The 14,426-nt window shown below is 27.5% G+C and overlaps 5 protein-coding genes across 8 annotated transcripts; 3 read left to right on the top strand and 2 right to left on the bottom strand.

Moving 5' to 3' along the window:
- Positions 1-463: 463 nt before the first annotated feature.
- Positions 464-3,708, bottom strand: Pisd (phosphatidylserine decarboxylase). 3 transcript variants are annotated; one of them, XM_089176212.1, is made up of 6 exons: positions 3,569-3,708; positions 2,971-3,087; positions 2,630-2,900; positions 2,302-2,535; positions 1,946-2,237; positions 464-1,867 (listed from the first exon to the last, which is right to left on the bottom strand). In XM_089176212.1, the coding sequence occupies exons 2-6, from the start codon at positions 3,051-3,053 to the stop codon at positions 1,458-1,460; spliced, it is 1,290 nt and encodes a 429-aa protein (XP_089032338.1). In that variant the 5' UTR covers positions 3,054-3,087; positions 3,569-3,708; the 3' UTR covers positions 464-1,457. The 3 variants fall into 3 exon arrangements, with proteins under 3 accessions (XP_089032338.1, XP_089032339.1, XP_015181918.1); XM_089176213.1 differs by having other exon boundaries at positions 3,565-3,705; XM_015326432.2 differs by lacking the exon at positions 3,569-3,708 and having other exon boundaries at positions 2,971-3,110.
- A 77-nt stretch (positions 3,709-3,785) lies between these two features.
- On the top strand, positions 3,786-8,195 carry LOC107069268 (cell division control protein 42 homolog). 2 transcript variants are annotated; one of them, XM_015326433.2, is made up of 4 exons: positions 3,786-4,156; positions 4,478-4,790; positions 5,342-5,553; positions 5,628-8,195. In XM_015326433.2, exons 1-4 carry the CDS (start codon positions 3,854-3,856, stop codon positions 5,934-5,936), a joined length of 1,137 nt encoding a protein of 378 aa, XP_015181919.1. In that variant the 5' UTR covers positions 3,786-3,853; the 3' UTR covers positions 5,937-8,195. The 2 variants fall into 2 exon arrangements, with proteins under 2 accessions (XP_015181919.1, XP_015181920.1); XM_015326434.2 differs by having other exon boundaries at positions 4,032-4,172.
- An 854-nt stretch (positions 8,196-9,049) lies between these two features.
- Positions 9,050-10,193, top strand: LOC107069256 (uncharacterized). The gene is made up of 3 exons (XM_015326416.2): positions 9,050-9,409; positions 9,618-9,793; positions 10,031-10,193. The coding sequence occupies exons 1-3, from the start codon at positions 9,256-9,258 to the stop codon at positions 10,130-10,132; spliced, it is 432 nt and encodes a 143-aa protein (XP_015181902.1). The 5' UTR covers positions 9,050-9,255; the 3' UTR covers positions 10,133-10,193.
- Positions 10,176-11,242, top strand: Sptr (Sepiapterin reductase). Its single transcript, XM_015326414.2, has 3 exons — positions 10,176-10,410; positions 10,494-10,807; positions 10,879-11,242. Exons 1-3 carry the CDS (start codon positions 10,176-10,178, stop codon positions 11,110-11,112), a joined length of 783 nt encoding a protein of 260 aa, XP_015181900.1. The 3' UTR covers positions 11,113-11,242.
- Positions 11,091-14,220, bottom strand: LOC107069257 (putative peptidoglycan muropeptide transporter SLC46). The gene is made up of 6 exons (XM_015326417.2): positions 13,581-14,220; positions 13,230-13,490; positions 12,804-13,153; positions 12,444-12,720; positions 12,184-12,366; positions 11,091-12,087 (listed from the first exon to the last, which is right to left on the bottom strand). Exons 1-6 carry the CDS (start codon positions 13,660-13,662, stop codon positions 11,858-11,860), a joined length of 1,383 nt encoding a protein of 460 aa, XP_015181903.1. The 5' UTR covers positions 13,663-14,220; the 3' UTR covers positions 11,091-11,857.
- Between the last annotated feature and the right edge of the window lie 206 nt (positions 14,221-14,426).

Genomic DNA, 14,426 nt, shown 5'->3' with positions numbered 1-14,426 from the left:
CCCCCCATTAATCCACGCCCCTTCCAGAAATCCCAATATATATTTATTAACATAAAAAAATAAACAAATCGTTTGATAAATAAATAATCAATTTTCTAACATGCCCAATGAAATAAATAAAAGGAATATGTTTCATCTAAAATTTCATTTGTTTGAAAATGACCATACAGGGTGGGGGGGGGGTAGTTTCGTTTCTCAACGTTATGGCGTAAAAAACAATAAGCGTTCTAGATAACTCAGGTAATGGGACCAAATAAAAGAAAATGGTCGTCCTTCGTATATAACAATGGACAATGTTTCCCTATACTACGATTATATGCTGCTTTATTAATGAGTTCAGAAATGGAATGGCATGCGTGTAAAACCGATAAAAACAACTCACCTAGTTAGTACGTCCAAGTGTTTCGTTTTTTATTTGCTTTTTTTTTGTTTTTTGTTGTTTTAAATAAAAACACACGTTAACTCGGATGCAACATATCGTTTTATTATTAATCATCTTATCTGTTAAATATGTTTATTTAAAATTATATTAAAATACACGTTTTATCTATACACACTTGTGTGTGTGTGTGTGTGTGCTGAGAAAGAGAGATACATGTGTCGTGACCTTTTGAAAATATCATCGAAACTTTGTATCTTCTTTGTTTATTATAATCCCGGATGTAAATTATTATTAAATATTTTACGGTATTTTCAAACAATAGAATAAAATGCAATATGTTAATAACAATAACAATGACATTAACATAATTTAAGAATAAATTTAAAGAATATCAGAAGAAGAAGAAAAAAAAACAAGTAAATCGTTAACCACCACTATGTACCTTTTGTAAGGCTTCTAGTAAAGCTTGCAAGCTTCTAAACCGAGTTTAAACGCACGTAAATCGAGCAGAGAGAAAACGTCACGAAATAATACTATTTTCAAGATCTCTGATATATTTTAAATCTATTCAATAATATCCGTGTGCATTGTTTTTATTGAAATAAATTAAAATAACATTGTGATTTCTAAATTATAGTTTTTTTTTTATTAATTTTTCTCTTTTCAATAAAGTATATTATAAAAACAGTTACACATTGATATATAATATATAATAATAATAATATAATTAATTTCTAGATTCATTGTATTTTGTGTTTGTAATGTATTATTACATCAGTAAGTAATTGTAATGAATATATTTTGGGATATATGAAACATAATCTCTATATATGATTGTATCACAGTAGACATAGGAAATAGTCTGTAAATGATTCACAAGTAGTTTTTTGTTTGTTCTTTTCTCTGTATATGCATTAAAAACGTATTACTACAGTTAAATATATATATATATATATAATATAAATCTTTTTCATTTTACAATTATATGAATAATATATATATATATATATTATTGTATACATTGAGGTTTTTGTATTGATTTTATCTATAGACAAAAAATAGTTTTAATAAATGATCATAAACTTTTAGGTTCATATTTTTCATCCGATTGAACAACGTAATGTGACAAAGCTTGTCCAACTTTGATGGTTTGTCCAATATTAAGACAAAATTGATAATCTTTAGGTGCTTCGAATAAAAGTACAATTGTAGATCCCATTCTGAATTCGCCAAATAATTGTCCTTTGGATATATGAGTACAATTTAAACTGGCATCTTCCCAACGTTTCATTTTCGGCCAGATTATTTTGTTAGTAGTTAATTCCTTATCACAATAGATTTTAATAGAACCAACATTGGTCGCTCCTACTGCTGCATAAGCCATAAAACCTTCTGACCATTCTCCGATGTATACAACACGTTCGTTGATAGAAAATAAATCAGGTAAAAAGCTAGCTATCTTTGGATTGACGCTTAATAATTTACCTGTAAATAATGTGATACATAGTTATATTATAATAATATTTTATTAAATACGAATGAAAGGATAATAAAACCAAATACCTTGAAAGTGTTTTCGAGATTTTATTTCCCAATCGGTTGGACTATGAAAACGATGATAATCGCCTGGGGCTAAATAAACTGTTACTTGATACAATTGATTATCTGCATTTTTTAAAAGACTCTTTACATATGTTTTATTGTCCTCTTCCGTATATGTTACTCTTTCCTTAGATCTTTTAGGATCTTCATCTCCTAAAAAGTGCCTAAGATCGTATGTCATTCCTTTGACTTGTTCCACTCTGCAAGATGTTACTGGTCCAAAATGAAGCACTGTACCATCTGATGGGGAAACCTATAATCAAATATATTTGAATTTATTATATTATAGAAAATATACTAAGTACTTGTGTAATTACCATATTTGAATTTTTAGCAATAGGTCTTGCTTCTTCTTTGAGAGGTCTTACAAAAAAGTCTACCAAGGTTGGAAATCCTGATAAATCGCCAGCTACTTCTTCCAAATCAGCGTTAAAAAGTTTTGCATAACATTGATATATACCTGGTCTTAAACTAATAGGTACTTCTCTATTAGCTATCCAACCCCATATTCTACTTGTTATCCTTAACGGAAGGCAACAATAGCAATTTACCTTAATGCAAAAAGAACATTTACTTTGACACATGAAACTTTTCAAATTTTTTCTTTGACATGCCACAATGTAAATAAATATTATAAATACGTACTATAAAATCATTTAATGGTCCTTGAACAACTTCACCATCTGACGTATGTCTACTTTTCCTAAGATGCCTCCATTGAAAAAAGGCAATCAAAGAAACACCTATTCCTAAGGGAATAACAAACTTCAATTTTCCCATAATACTAATCTTGGATGCTATTTGTGTTCGGTTAGAGGTTGCATGTGATGCGTTCCTTTTTACCATCCTTTGTTCTCCTTCCAACTGCATTAAATTTTTCGAGTCATGCATAATAATGTTCCGACTGTATACTTTTCTGAAACGGAGATTAATAGTAATATTATCAATAAATAAAAAATGATTTATCCTAACCTATAGATACATACCCCCCATGTTGAAATAGCCTTAAGTATGGGAAATTCCACGGACTTGCCACCAGGCGTCGCATATTCAAATTAAAAGCACACATTTCTTCTTACTAAAGCTCTCGGATATCGGTATTCCTGTTATACAGAATCTCTTTAATTACCTCGATCAAACTTGCATGGTTACTTTTTGCATAATGAAAGAAACGTCAGTGCGCTAGTTTCTATAACCTAAAAAAAAAAAAAAAAAACCCTGAAAAATTCATAACCGATTCTCACGGGTATTCATGAATAAAAACAAAGGGAATAGAAGTAAGAAAGTATATATAATAAATTCTATAAGAATAATCGTCCGACATGCAACGGTAGAATAAATAATAAGCATACTAAAAAAAAGTCCGATGGCGCGACAAATATGGATTATTGCGCATGCGCAATTAATTTGAACGTGCCAATCTCGTTTCGCAAGTTTTGCACTCCCTATTTCTTCCTTCTCTCTCTCTCTCTTTTACAAGCTCATAAAGATGCATGCGTGAGAGAGAGAAAGAATGAGAGTAAAGGAGGTGGTAGAGGAAAGGAGAGGGAGGAAAGAGGGCGCGGGTTGTTAATATATACTTGCGCAGTAGTGTGCGGTAACGCGGAGACGTCATAGGAGGAGGAGGAGCGTGCCAGAGAGCAGCTGATGTTGGCATAAGAAGGTGGTAATATAACAGGTGGCTCCGCGGCGTGGCAGGTGGATGCATTTCTTCCTCTTTTTCCTCCCCAGTTTGTCTGCTGTCGACAGTAGTAGTGCGCGTTATCCATTGTTTTCTGACGTTTACGTTACCTGGTGTCTCTCCTATACATACACGTTTGAATATGAGCACACGCGCATACACATGCATACACATATATAAATATATACATGTATAAAAAGAATGAGGTATCGGATATCGCGTGTAGCAATAATACAGATACACACGTATACAAATATAAACGTCAGGTAGGAGAAAAGAAGAGCAACAGCAGCAGTGGTATCATCCCCACCAGTAAATGCAACAGTGCCATTAACGTTGAACAGCAACAACAGCAGTTCCAGCAAGACATCAGCACGGTTGAACGAGCAGAACGTCGTTGGTCCACTGGTGACGGCCGCAGCGACGGCGCAGGTTGTTCGACATCAAAAAATGACACATTCGAGTTTGAAGTATCGAGGCTCCTCGTTGCGGTAAAAATTCATCACTGTGCGTTTATCGATAGGACACCATTTATTTGATTTGATTTTATTTACATTTACTGCAAGCTACTTGTGTTGTGTTTTATCATCGTGCTTTTTATACACTTACCTTAACAACTGCCTTTGTCTCTCTCTCTCTCTCTCTCTCTCTCTCTCTCTCTCTCTCTCTTGTCTCTCTTGTTTTTTTTTCTTACTCCTTTTCTTTTACCCTTTTTTCTCTCTCTCTCTTTCTCTCTCACTCTCATTGTGTTACTTTGTTATTCGCGAGGTTATAATAATATTCTCTAAAGTGGTTTTTACGCGCGTATGAAGGGCCGTGGATTTGGGATAATAAAGAGTGAAACAATGCCGCCGTCCTCGCATGCGAACTGGACGAAACCGTTGCTGAAGGGAGGCCAGATGATGCAGATGCAGGTAAAACGAGTTACCGAAAGGAACGGACAGAATCTAAATTCCAACGGGAGTAGTAACAACGATAACAACGGTGCTAATATTCCAACCGATAGAAGAATCAAAGTGGTCCTTGTAGGAGACGGTGCCGTTGGCAAAACTAGTTTGGTTGTTTCATACTCGACTAATGGTTTTCCTGGTGAATATGTGCCCACTGCATTTGATAATTACAAAGGTACATTTCAAATATTATTTACAATAGAAAAAAAACAAGACACTACACTGATCAATTGATTGATTTTATTTATTACAATTTCTTTAGTTTTTTAGTTTGATTTATTATTTATTTAATTATTTATTTTGTTTCGTTGTTGTTTATTTTTTTTTTTTTTTTTTTTTTTTTTAATAATGATTCACACGTAAGATTAAACGATTAAATGGAACGTGAGAGAAAACGCGGGCGATATTTTTTTCATTTGAATCTCCTTCATGCATCGATAATTATAGAGATCGATGTCTATTGACAATTCTACTTGAACGAGGTGCCATTTCTTATCTTTTCCTTGTCGATATGATAAAATAGTGTTATGAGAGATAGATAAATTATTTTTTCTTTTTTTTTTATAATATTACACTTCATAAATGGCTATATCATTTAATAATAAATTAATGATGATTACTCTTTCATCACTATACCTTGTTAAATTTTCTTATTATTATATTAGAAATTATGAATTAATTTGAATATAATATTATTAATATAATCATTTTAATAATTGATTTTAGTTGTGGTTAATGTTGATGGACAACCAGTAAACGTTCAACTCTGTGACACTGCAGGACAGGATGATTTTGATCCTTTAAGATCCCTATGCTATCCAGAAACAGATGTATTTTTAGTATGCTTCAGTGTCGTATGCCCATCTTCTTACCACAGCGTTGCATCATGGTGGATCAACGAAATTAAAAAATACTGCCCAAATGCTCCAATAATTTTAGTTAGTTTCATTGATATATTATTGTGATTATAACAAATAAATATAATTATATTAATTTAAATCATATTTTGTAGGTAGGAACAAAAAGTGATCTAAGATCAGATGTACGTTTGATGCTACAGTTAGCAAGATATGGTCAAGCACCGATCACAACTGATCAAGGTCATCAATTAGCTCAACGATTAGGTGCAGTAAGTTACGTAGAAACATCTGCATTAACTCAACACGATTTAAAAGAAGCTTTTGATCAAGCTATCGTCAGTGCTCTCAATGCTAGACGTGGTGGTGGTGGTACTGGAATAATAATCAGACGTAGAAAACCACCATCGTTATGGCGTAGATGGTTATGTTGTTTAGAAAGACCACAGTCAAACGATACGTAGATTTTATTCTTAAGACTCTCTAGAATGACTCTGTGATCGTAAGCATAAGCTGCCTTGCTGTAGGAACTACTATCATCCATGGATATTTAATGGAATATCGTTACAAACTTTATTACAGTTTTGTAACTCGACTGTTATTAAAAGGAGACACCATAACGTGGTGATCAGTCCTGGAATAATTCCTCAAGCCCATCGCGGCATAATAATTTATTATAATATTAATTAGAAATTTTGGTTGTATGTATGACGTGTAATTCAGCAGCTACTCCGCTGGTTGTGATTTTATATCCGTAATATTTCTTCAACGTTATTATTAATAATATTATTATTTTTTTTAATTATTTTTAAGATTCGTTAAACTCAAATTGTTATCGTCATGAAAGTTAAAGTTGCATTAACTTTTCATTTTATTTATGATTATTTGAAAAAAAAAAAAAAAGAAAAAAGACTTTTAATATAACGTTATTAATTCTAAAAAGAACTACACTCTATCATCATTTTTCATTAATATCGAAGTAGTTTCTTTTTTTTTTTTTTTTTTTATAAATGCATCATCATCACAATGAAAATCAAAATAACGCATCACATTTTTAAACAAAACAAAAATATTATTAGACAAATATTTATCTGTGCATAGTGAAATTGTAGTTTCTTATTTTTGTTTGTTTGTTTTTATTACGTATACTATATATATATATATACATATATTAATAGATAAATTATTTGCATTAATCGTATTTATATTGAATCATATACAAGAGTCAACCATGATGATCATTATCGATTAGAAAATAGTATAAAAAAAGAAAAAAACATCCTATTAATGATATTCGAAACTTTAGGAATTGTCGTAATTCTGGGAATTACAATTTTGCTAAAAAAAAAAATATAATAATAAAGAAAAAAAAATGCACTTAACAACGGACTAATAACTAGGATCAAAAGTGTGATCGATATATATTTTGTATATTCGATTCGACTATAGCACATGCATCGTTCGTGTTATATAAATTAAAAAAAAAAAACAATGTAACGTTGTTAATTATAATATTTAGCTAGAAACGAGTATGAATAACGAAAAGAAAACTATTGTACGATATTAATTATAGTATTACGAATTTTTACAGTATAATAATAGTTACGCTTGCGTTAAGTCATCATATTTTAGATACATGAAAGGCTAGAAAAAAAAAATACATTTTTGGCAAATTCTTGTAACAGTGCCTAAGAGTACCTTACTTGCGCATAGCAATTAATTTTTTTTTTAGACAATTTTATAAACTTTCTTTTTATATACATATATATACATATATATATATATATATATAACCATTTGAGTCGTAAGTAAAAATGATCATGCTCATCAGATTTCATGTTGAAAAGATTCACCACATTTTTCGACTCAAATGATTAACAACATAAAATATCAATCGAATTTAATATACAAAGACTATAAATTATTGTTTTGTTTCTTTTTAAAATGATTTTGTTATGTGCATGCAGCATTAGGCTCACATTCTGTCTGTGATTGTAGATCAAAAATATCTACAGACCTAATAAATAATAATAATAATAATAATAAATATGTATCCAATACGTACAAAATATTGGTCGTATTTGCGATATTGCTGAAAGACTATAATATAATTAATGGCTTTTAAATAATATTCAAAATATAATAATACACGGTGTAACGAAGACGACTTTAAGACGAAATGCTTTTTACAGAAGTCTTAATTAAAAAAAAAAAAAAGAGTGACTTATTTCTTTATCGAAGTTATCATCAGTATTTAGAATAATACTCGATGAAGTTTAACGACTATGCAATAAATCAACAGATTTAGTATTCGTGCTAATAATAATGGGTCCTATTATTCTTTGCTAATATGATATCTAAAAAAGAATTAGTATTCTAAACTATTAAAATCGTATGCATGTAATACTAAACGTTCTTTATTGTATTTTGTATTACTATAAAAGAAGAAGAGAGAATTATACACATATAGTTACAGAAAATGATAATAGATATATATATATATATACATATGTGTGTGTAATTGATGTTCATTAACAATAATTGTTTATTTTCTTATATTTATATGTTTGCATTAATATTTTGCAAAGAAAATCAAAATAGAAGTGATAACAAGAAATGTTTCATTTATGATAGCTAAATTGTTTTTAAACATCACACAACACACATCACATTAATACTAATCAAAAACATAAACTATGAATACAATAATTGCATAATATATATATATATATATATATATTTGAACAATTGTCAACTACGTTTAATATTAAGTTATTAATTAGGAGGTGGTTACCAAGAAAGATTTTTTGATCACTTATTTGAAAAATTTATTATAAAGAAAAACTTAGTGAAAAAAAAAAGAAGAAAAGAAAAGAAAAAAATTAGAAAATTGTTTGATAAACGTTTTATATTTCGGATATACATTTTTTGTGTGTGTATATTTTCATATATGTAAATGTTATAATACGATAGTAAAATCGGATTTGTATACTTTTGAAACATTTTTACAAGTTAGAAAGAAGTTTGACAAAACTTTGACATAGTTATACAATTTTTCAATATGTTAATTATTAAACATACGTATTTGATATATTTATTATTACAAATACGTTGATGTACAATTTTGATAGTATTCCTATCATTTATTACAAATTAATAATCATTGTAAATAATATCATTATTATATAATTGTCATTATTATTGCACGTGTTTTTATATATAATATGTGTATCATATTTAACAAGAAAGATAGTGCAAGCGTAACAAAGAAAATATTAGACTGAAAAGGCTACGTATATATATATATATAAATAAATATAAATATAAATATTATTATAATTAATAATATTAAGCGCTTATCATCATCTGTATAATAAAGTGAATAATATTTTTGTACATATTATTTCATTAATATATTTTTTTAACATGAATTTCCTATCAAAACAAAATATCACTACGTTTATCAATCAATCAATATTGTTGTTGTATTATTATTTATATTTATTTATTGCATTGAATAAATTAAATTCATGGTATTGAATAATAAACGAAAAGAAAAAGAAAAAAACATCAATCGAGATAATTACGTAAAGAAAAATGTAAAAAAAAATACAGTCATTCATATGATTGGTAGTAGCGTTTGAGGATAAGGTAGCCATCTTGAAATTGTGTAGCAATAGATATTAGTATTTAAATAGGTTAAGAAAGGAACAGTATTACCGTAAAATTGTGTGATATTTTCAAGGATAACAAGACCATAAACGAGAACCATTGTTAACAAATATGAAGACAGACGTTAATGATCCGTGGTACAAAGCAGATGCACAAATCATAGAGGATACCGGTGGTGATAATTGTTTTGAAGATTCATTTTTAGATAAATCTTTATATGAGCATGAAAAATTATCTGATTCCGAACAATATTTGCAAAAACTTTGTAAGTAAATTATTTATTAATTAATTAATCATTATTACTGTGTTAAAAAATAACCTCCATATGGTTCTGTCATATATATATATATATATATATATGTAATGAATGGGTGTGGTCTGTAATTAATTACCATTAATCATTTATAAATTATATTATCATCGAGTAAGTTTTGTCTTACATTTATGTAACACACAATGTACTTTCTCTAAAGATTCAAGGTTAAAGGCGCTTCAAAACAACACAACCAAAAAAGATCTTGTCAGTTCATTATCAGTAGCTAAAGAAGAGTGTATCGCACGTTTGATAAACTCTGAACGTAATTTTGAATCTGAAGAAGCAGAATTAGTTGCCAATCCTTTAATACGTCATATAGTTCCTCATTTACAGGTACGTCAATTTCAGTAAACTTCAGTGAGTTATCAAAAAAATATGAATTCAATTTTTGTTAAAACTAAATTAATACACTAATATATTTTACATTGTTTTATTTTGCATATAATATTTATGTTTTATAAGTCTAATTGAATGAACACATATGTTAATAATCTTTTACATATAAAAAAAAAGAAATGTAATACGTAAACCAACTTAGCATTGAAATTATTAAATGTTTCATTATTTTAGGCATTGACACCAAGCGAATTGGTTCATCTTTTAAAAGCTGATGTACTTCAAGTAGTCACAGAAACCGTAGAAGAACAGGAATCAATTGATAATAATAAATAAATATATATATATATATATATAAATATTCTGATATTAAACAAAAATGTCTATTCCAGCATTATCGGGAAAAGCTTATTTTTTAATTACTGGTGCTAGTCGAGGTATTGGTAAACAAATTGCAATATCATTTGGTTCATTACTTCAAGAAGGATCATACGTACTTTTATTAGCAAGCAATTTAAATGCTTTAAAGGATACAGCTGCACAATTACCTTCAAATTTAAATGTTGATTATGCTAGTGTCGATTTGGGAACTGCTACGAAAGATGATCTAAAAAGTAACAATATATTAGTACAACAATATTTATAAAAAAAAATGTCAAAATGATTATTTTATTTCGTTTCTTCTTTGTACTTTTAGAAGTTGTAATGTCATCTTTGAAAGGAACTGATCCTAAAGAATTCGATAGAGTTATTATTGTGCACAATGTTGGAACGTCTGGTGATGTTTCCAAATTTACCAATGAAATGATGGATATAAATGTATGGAGAAAATATTTTGATCTTAATATGTTCATACCTATTATATTAAATGGATTAATGATGGAGATATTTGATAAAAATAGTGATACTAAAAAATTAATTATTAATATTACTTCTTTACTCGCTCAATTACCATTTGCATCAGCTGGATATTATTGTACTGTAAAAGCAGCTAAAGAAATGTTTTTCAAGGTATATTTATATAATTATGTTATATAAAGATTGTTTATCATGTTGTTAACCTTGTAATTTACTTTCTATAGGTGTTTGCATTAGAATATCCTGAAGTGGACGTTTTAAATTACTCACCTGGTCCCGTTCAAACTGATATGTTAGATAATTTTACTCAAAATCTTGCTAACAAAGAATTTAAATCAAATTTGATTAGTAATACAATTTTAACAACTGAACAAACGGTTAATCGTCTTATAGAAGTATTGAAAGATCATCAATATAAATCTGGTGACCATATTGATTATTTTGATGAAAAAATTTAAAAAAAATAAATAATCATTGGATACGCATACATATATATATATATATATCAAAGTATCACATGAAAGAAATAAACAAATGTTGGATATATTATGAGATAATAAAATGAATAAATAAACATTTCCAAAATAATATCTTTTTAATAAGAATATTTTACAGCTTTTTAATATACTGAATAAGATAAAAGTTGTTTTCTATATTATTTTTGTTTGTACAAAAATATATGATTACAGTTGTACAAGATTTTGTTTCATCGTACTTATATAAATTGTGTTTCGTGTATTATTAATAATTTATGTGAACAAATGTTGAAAAATTAATATATAAAAATACAAAAGTTAATAATTTAACTTTTTAAAAAAAGCGACTTTTATCTTTTACTTGTTATTTACAATATAAACTGTTTCGTATTATGTTACATTAATATATATATACAAATACATATATATTAAATATTGCAATTATAATAAATGTTATTATAGTATATTCTTATGTTACAATATAAAATTTAAATTAATTTCTTACGTCATAAATAAAATTCAATCTTTAAAAATAATATCTAACAATTTATAAAATATATACATTTATGTATGTATATATATATATATATATCTATTTATACATATGTGTACAATATTAAAACTATATACAAAAAGGAAATATAATAAATCTATTAATTATATTATTTTATAAATAGCACTTTTAAATAGCACCTTTAAATATGTAAATATCAATTGTAACATACCTTTATTCGCTTTCTTGCGATATTTCAATATATTGTTGACCACTTGTTCTTAAAATACGAACATGGATAAGAATTGATAATATTATCAAGAAAATAAAAAGAGCACACGATATTAACCATACAGGAGAAGGATATATCGGTGGTAAATATTTGGTATAAATTGTTGAATATAAGCCACACGCAAATATTGGTGTAATCATTTGAATACTTGTGATTAATGAAAATATTTTACCTATATCATCATCATCATCATGAAATAATTCATTAATCAAATTCATTATTATTTCAAAATAAAACAAATTATAAAATGTATAATATTTAATATTACCTGTATCGGTAGACGGAACTAATTTGGATACAGTAGAACGAATTAATGGTCCACCAAGACCACCAAACATTGATATTGTAATAGACAAAAACATGTGCCATGGTAGCCATGCGAATGATTTAATAATAGCACCGATTAAAGATGAACATGTAGCAAAAATAACTATAACAATATCCGAACAACCTATAATTCATTAGATAAGATTAATTAATACAGAAAATATGTTCATTTTAATTAACGTTCTTATTGTTTTCAAATACCTAACAGTGAAGAGAATATTTTGATTCCACTTAAAGATCCAATTCCACCTAATATAACATTGGTCATCATATAATATGAATATTGAGTTGAATCCCAACCAAGTCTTGCATTGGTAAATAAAAATATAATAGTCATATCACCCTCTACAGCTGTTACGTATAAAAGTATATAAAGTGAACAACACAGTACGAGAAAACGATCAAATCCATTTCTTCTTCTACAAGCATTAATAAGACTGAGGACATGTTTCTTATCAAACAAAGAACTTAAATTTATCTAAAATGTATATATAAGAATTGATTAAAAATATATTATATATTTCATTTAATATTATTTATAATATTTGTTGAATGACTTACCGATGAAGTACGTTGTATTGTTTCAGGTACAAGAAATATTACAAATAAATTAGCTAAGAAAGATAATACAGCTGCAATACCGAATACAAATGCGTATCCAAAATATTTACACATGAAAGGACCAATAAATATACCAATTACAAGTCCAAATAAAATATATACATCTAAGCAAGTCAAGTGCCACGTCCTATTTTCTTTTGAAGTAATATCAGTAATATAACTAAAAGAAGCTAACAAGAAAAAAGATAATCCACCGAAACATGCTATAGGTATATAGGCAAACAAGAAATACCAAGGATTTAATTGCCACGAGCTCATCAACGATAGAAGAAAAAATCCTAATGTATATCCTATAACAATTTACAAAAAAAAAAAAAACAACCATTAGATATTTCATTTAAGTTCAAATCATTTTATTTCCATTACCAAGAAGACTTGTTATTATGAGAGGTTTTCTTCCATAAGTGTCGCTCCATGGTCCAACAAAAAAGGACAAAATAGTGGGTAAAAGATTTTCAATCATTGATCTAAATATGTTAAATTTATATATTACTGGTTGTACCAACTCATTTATTTTAAGTGCTTCACTGCTACTTCCATTATTTTTTAATAATAAACATTCAGTCTCGTTAATATTTAATACGATTGTACATGTTCGATACAATACCAATTCTGTCATAATAGCACCTAAATACAGTGATGATATCAAACAATAATATATTTAAAAAAAAAACAAAAACAAAGAAGAAAGCATAAATATTATATTATGTTAATTACCTAACATAGATATGGCACATATCACCATCATTGCTGGTAGTTGTACAGTCACATAACTTTTCCATCCTGTTACTATTGCCATGTTTTTGTCTTTCAAATTTATATTATGTTATAAAATTATATGTTTTTTTATTATTATAATTGCAATTCCTTTTAAAAAATCATATTAAAAACTTTTGACAATGATGTTGAGATTAACTTTTATTCGCATGACTTAGCGATATTTATTACATCTGATAATCACTGTATAACGTCGTTATTTAACAGAAAATTGGATATATGTATATAATTGTTCTTTGTTTCATTTCTATCTGATTGTACCATACGTCAATTTGCCATAATCGTGTGCCACAGGCTATTCTATAGAAGGAAGTCATTATTATTATTAGAAAAAAAAAATAACTGTCACGATTTAAATATTTATATCTATTTTTGATAGATTAGAAACATCTGTCATCACTCAATCAGCTGTTTAGTTTCAAATCATCAAGGACTTTAATATAAAACGTCAAAATAATTTATTATCAACTTCTATTAACTTTGTCTAGTATTCAAACACGAATTACATATTTATGGATTAAATCACGTGTACAATCTTTATTTAACACAATAATGTTTATTTATAAATTAATATATATATATATATATATATATATATATATATATATATATATATGTATGGACGATAATTCATTTTTATTACCTTGTTTATGGTTAGGATTTATACATAGATAATAAAACAAAGATATTCTAAGTTATATATTCATTATATAAGTGTATAATTAAGTATATACGTCATTTTTGATGAATGCAATCTAAAGTATGATAAACGAAAGATAAAACTGT

This window comes from Polistes dominula, unplaced genomic scaffold, assembly GCF_049000335.1.
Source record: "Polistes dominula isolate Pdom_NZ unplaced genomic scaffold, Pdom_raw_medaka contig_21, whole genome shotgun sequence".
Lineage (NCBI taxonomy): Eukaryota > Metazoa > Arthropoda > Insecta > Hymenoptera > Vespidae > Polistes > Polistes dominula.
The sequence above is the reverse complement of the archived record's forward strand: the minus strand, read 5'-3'. Positions and strand labels throughout refer to the sequence as shown.

Excerpts from the sequence above, each read along its gene's own strand:
- Sptr (XM_015326414.2), top strand. The coding sequence starts at position 10,176 with ATGTCTATTCCAGCATTATCGGGAAAAGCTTATTTTTTAATTACTGGT. Across the intron at positions 10,411-10,493 it reads TACGAAAGATGATCTAAAAA|AAGTTGTAATGTCATCTTTG; the intron begins GTAACAATATAT and ends TTGTACTTTTAG. Across the intron at positions 10,808-10,878 it reads CTAAAGAAATGTTTTTCAAG|GTGTTTGCATTAGAATATCC; the intron begins GTATATTTATAT and ends TACTTTCTATAG.
- LOC107069256 (XM_015326416.2), top strand. The coding sequence starts at position 9,256 with ATGAAGACAGACGTTAATGATCCGTGGTACAAAGCAGATGCACAAATC. Across the intron at positions 9,410-9,617 it reads ACAATATTTGCAAAAACTTT|ATTCAAGGTTAAAGGCGCTT; the intron begins GTAAGTAAATTA and ends CTTTCTCTAAAG. Across the intron at positions 9,794-10,030 it reads ATATAGTTCCTCATTTACAG|GCATTGACACCAAGCGAATT; the intron begins GTACGTCAATTT and ends TCATTATTTTAG.
- LOC107069257 (XM_015326417.2), bottom strand. The coding sequence starts at position 13,662 with ATGGCAATAGTAACAGGATGGAAAAGTTATGTGACTGTACAACTACCA. Across the intron at positions 12,367-12,443 it reads AATATTCTCTTCACTGTTAG|GTTGTTCGGATATTGTTATA; the intron begins GTATTTGAAAAC and ends AATGAATTATAG. Across the intron at positions 12,088-12,183 it reads AGTTCCGTCTACCGATACAG|GTAAAATATTTTCATTAATC; the intron begins GTAATATTAAAT and ends ATGATGATATAG.
- LOC107069268 (XM_015326433.2), top strand. The coding sequence starts at position 3,854 with ATGTATAAAAAGAATGAGGTATCGGATATCGCGTGTAGCAATAATACA. Across the intron at positions 4,791-5,341 it reads TGCATTTGATAATTACAAAG|TTGTGGTTAATGTTGATGGA; the intron begins GTACATTTCAAA and ends AATTGATTTTAG. Across the intron at positions 5,554-5,627 it reads CAAATGCTCCAATAATTTTA|GTAGGAACAAAAAGTGATCT; the intron begins GTTAGTTTCATT and ends CATATTTTGTAG.
- Pisd (XM_089176212.1), bottom strand. The coding sequence starts at position 3,053 with ATGTGTGCTTTTAATTTGAATATGCGACGCCTGGTGGCAAGTCCGTGG. Across the intron at positions 2,536-2,629 it reads GACCATTAAATGATTTTATA|GTAAATTGCTATTGTTGCCT; the intron begins GTACGTATTTAT and ends TTTTGCATTAAG. Across the intron at positions 2,238-2,301 it reads TTGCTAAAAATTCAAATATG|GTTTCCCCATCAGATGGTAC; the intron begins GTAATTACACAA and ends ATTTGATTATAG.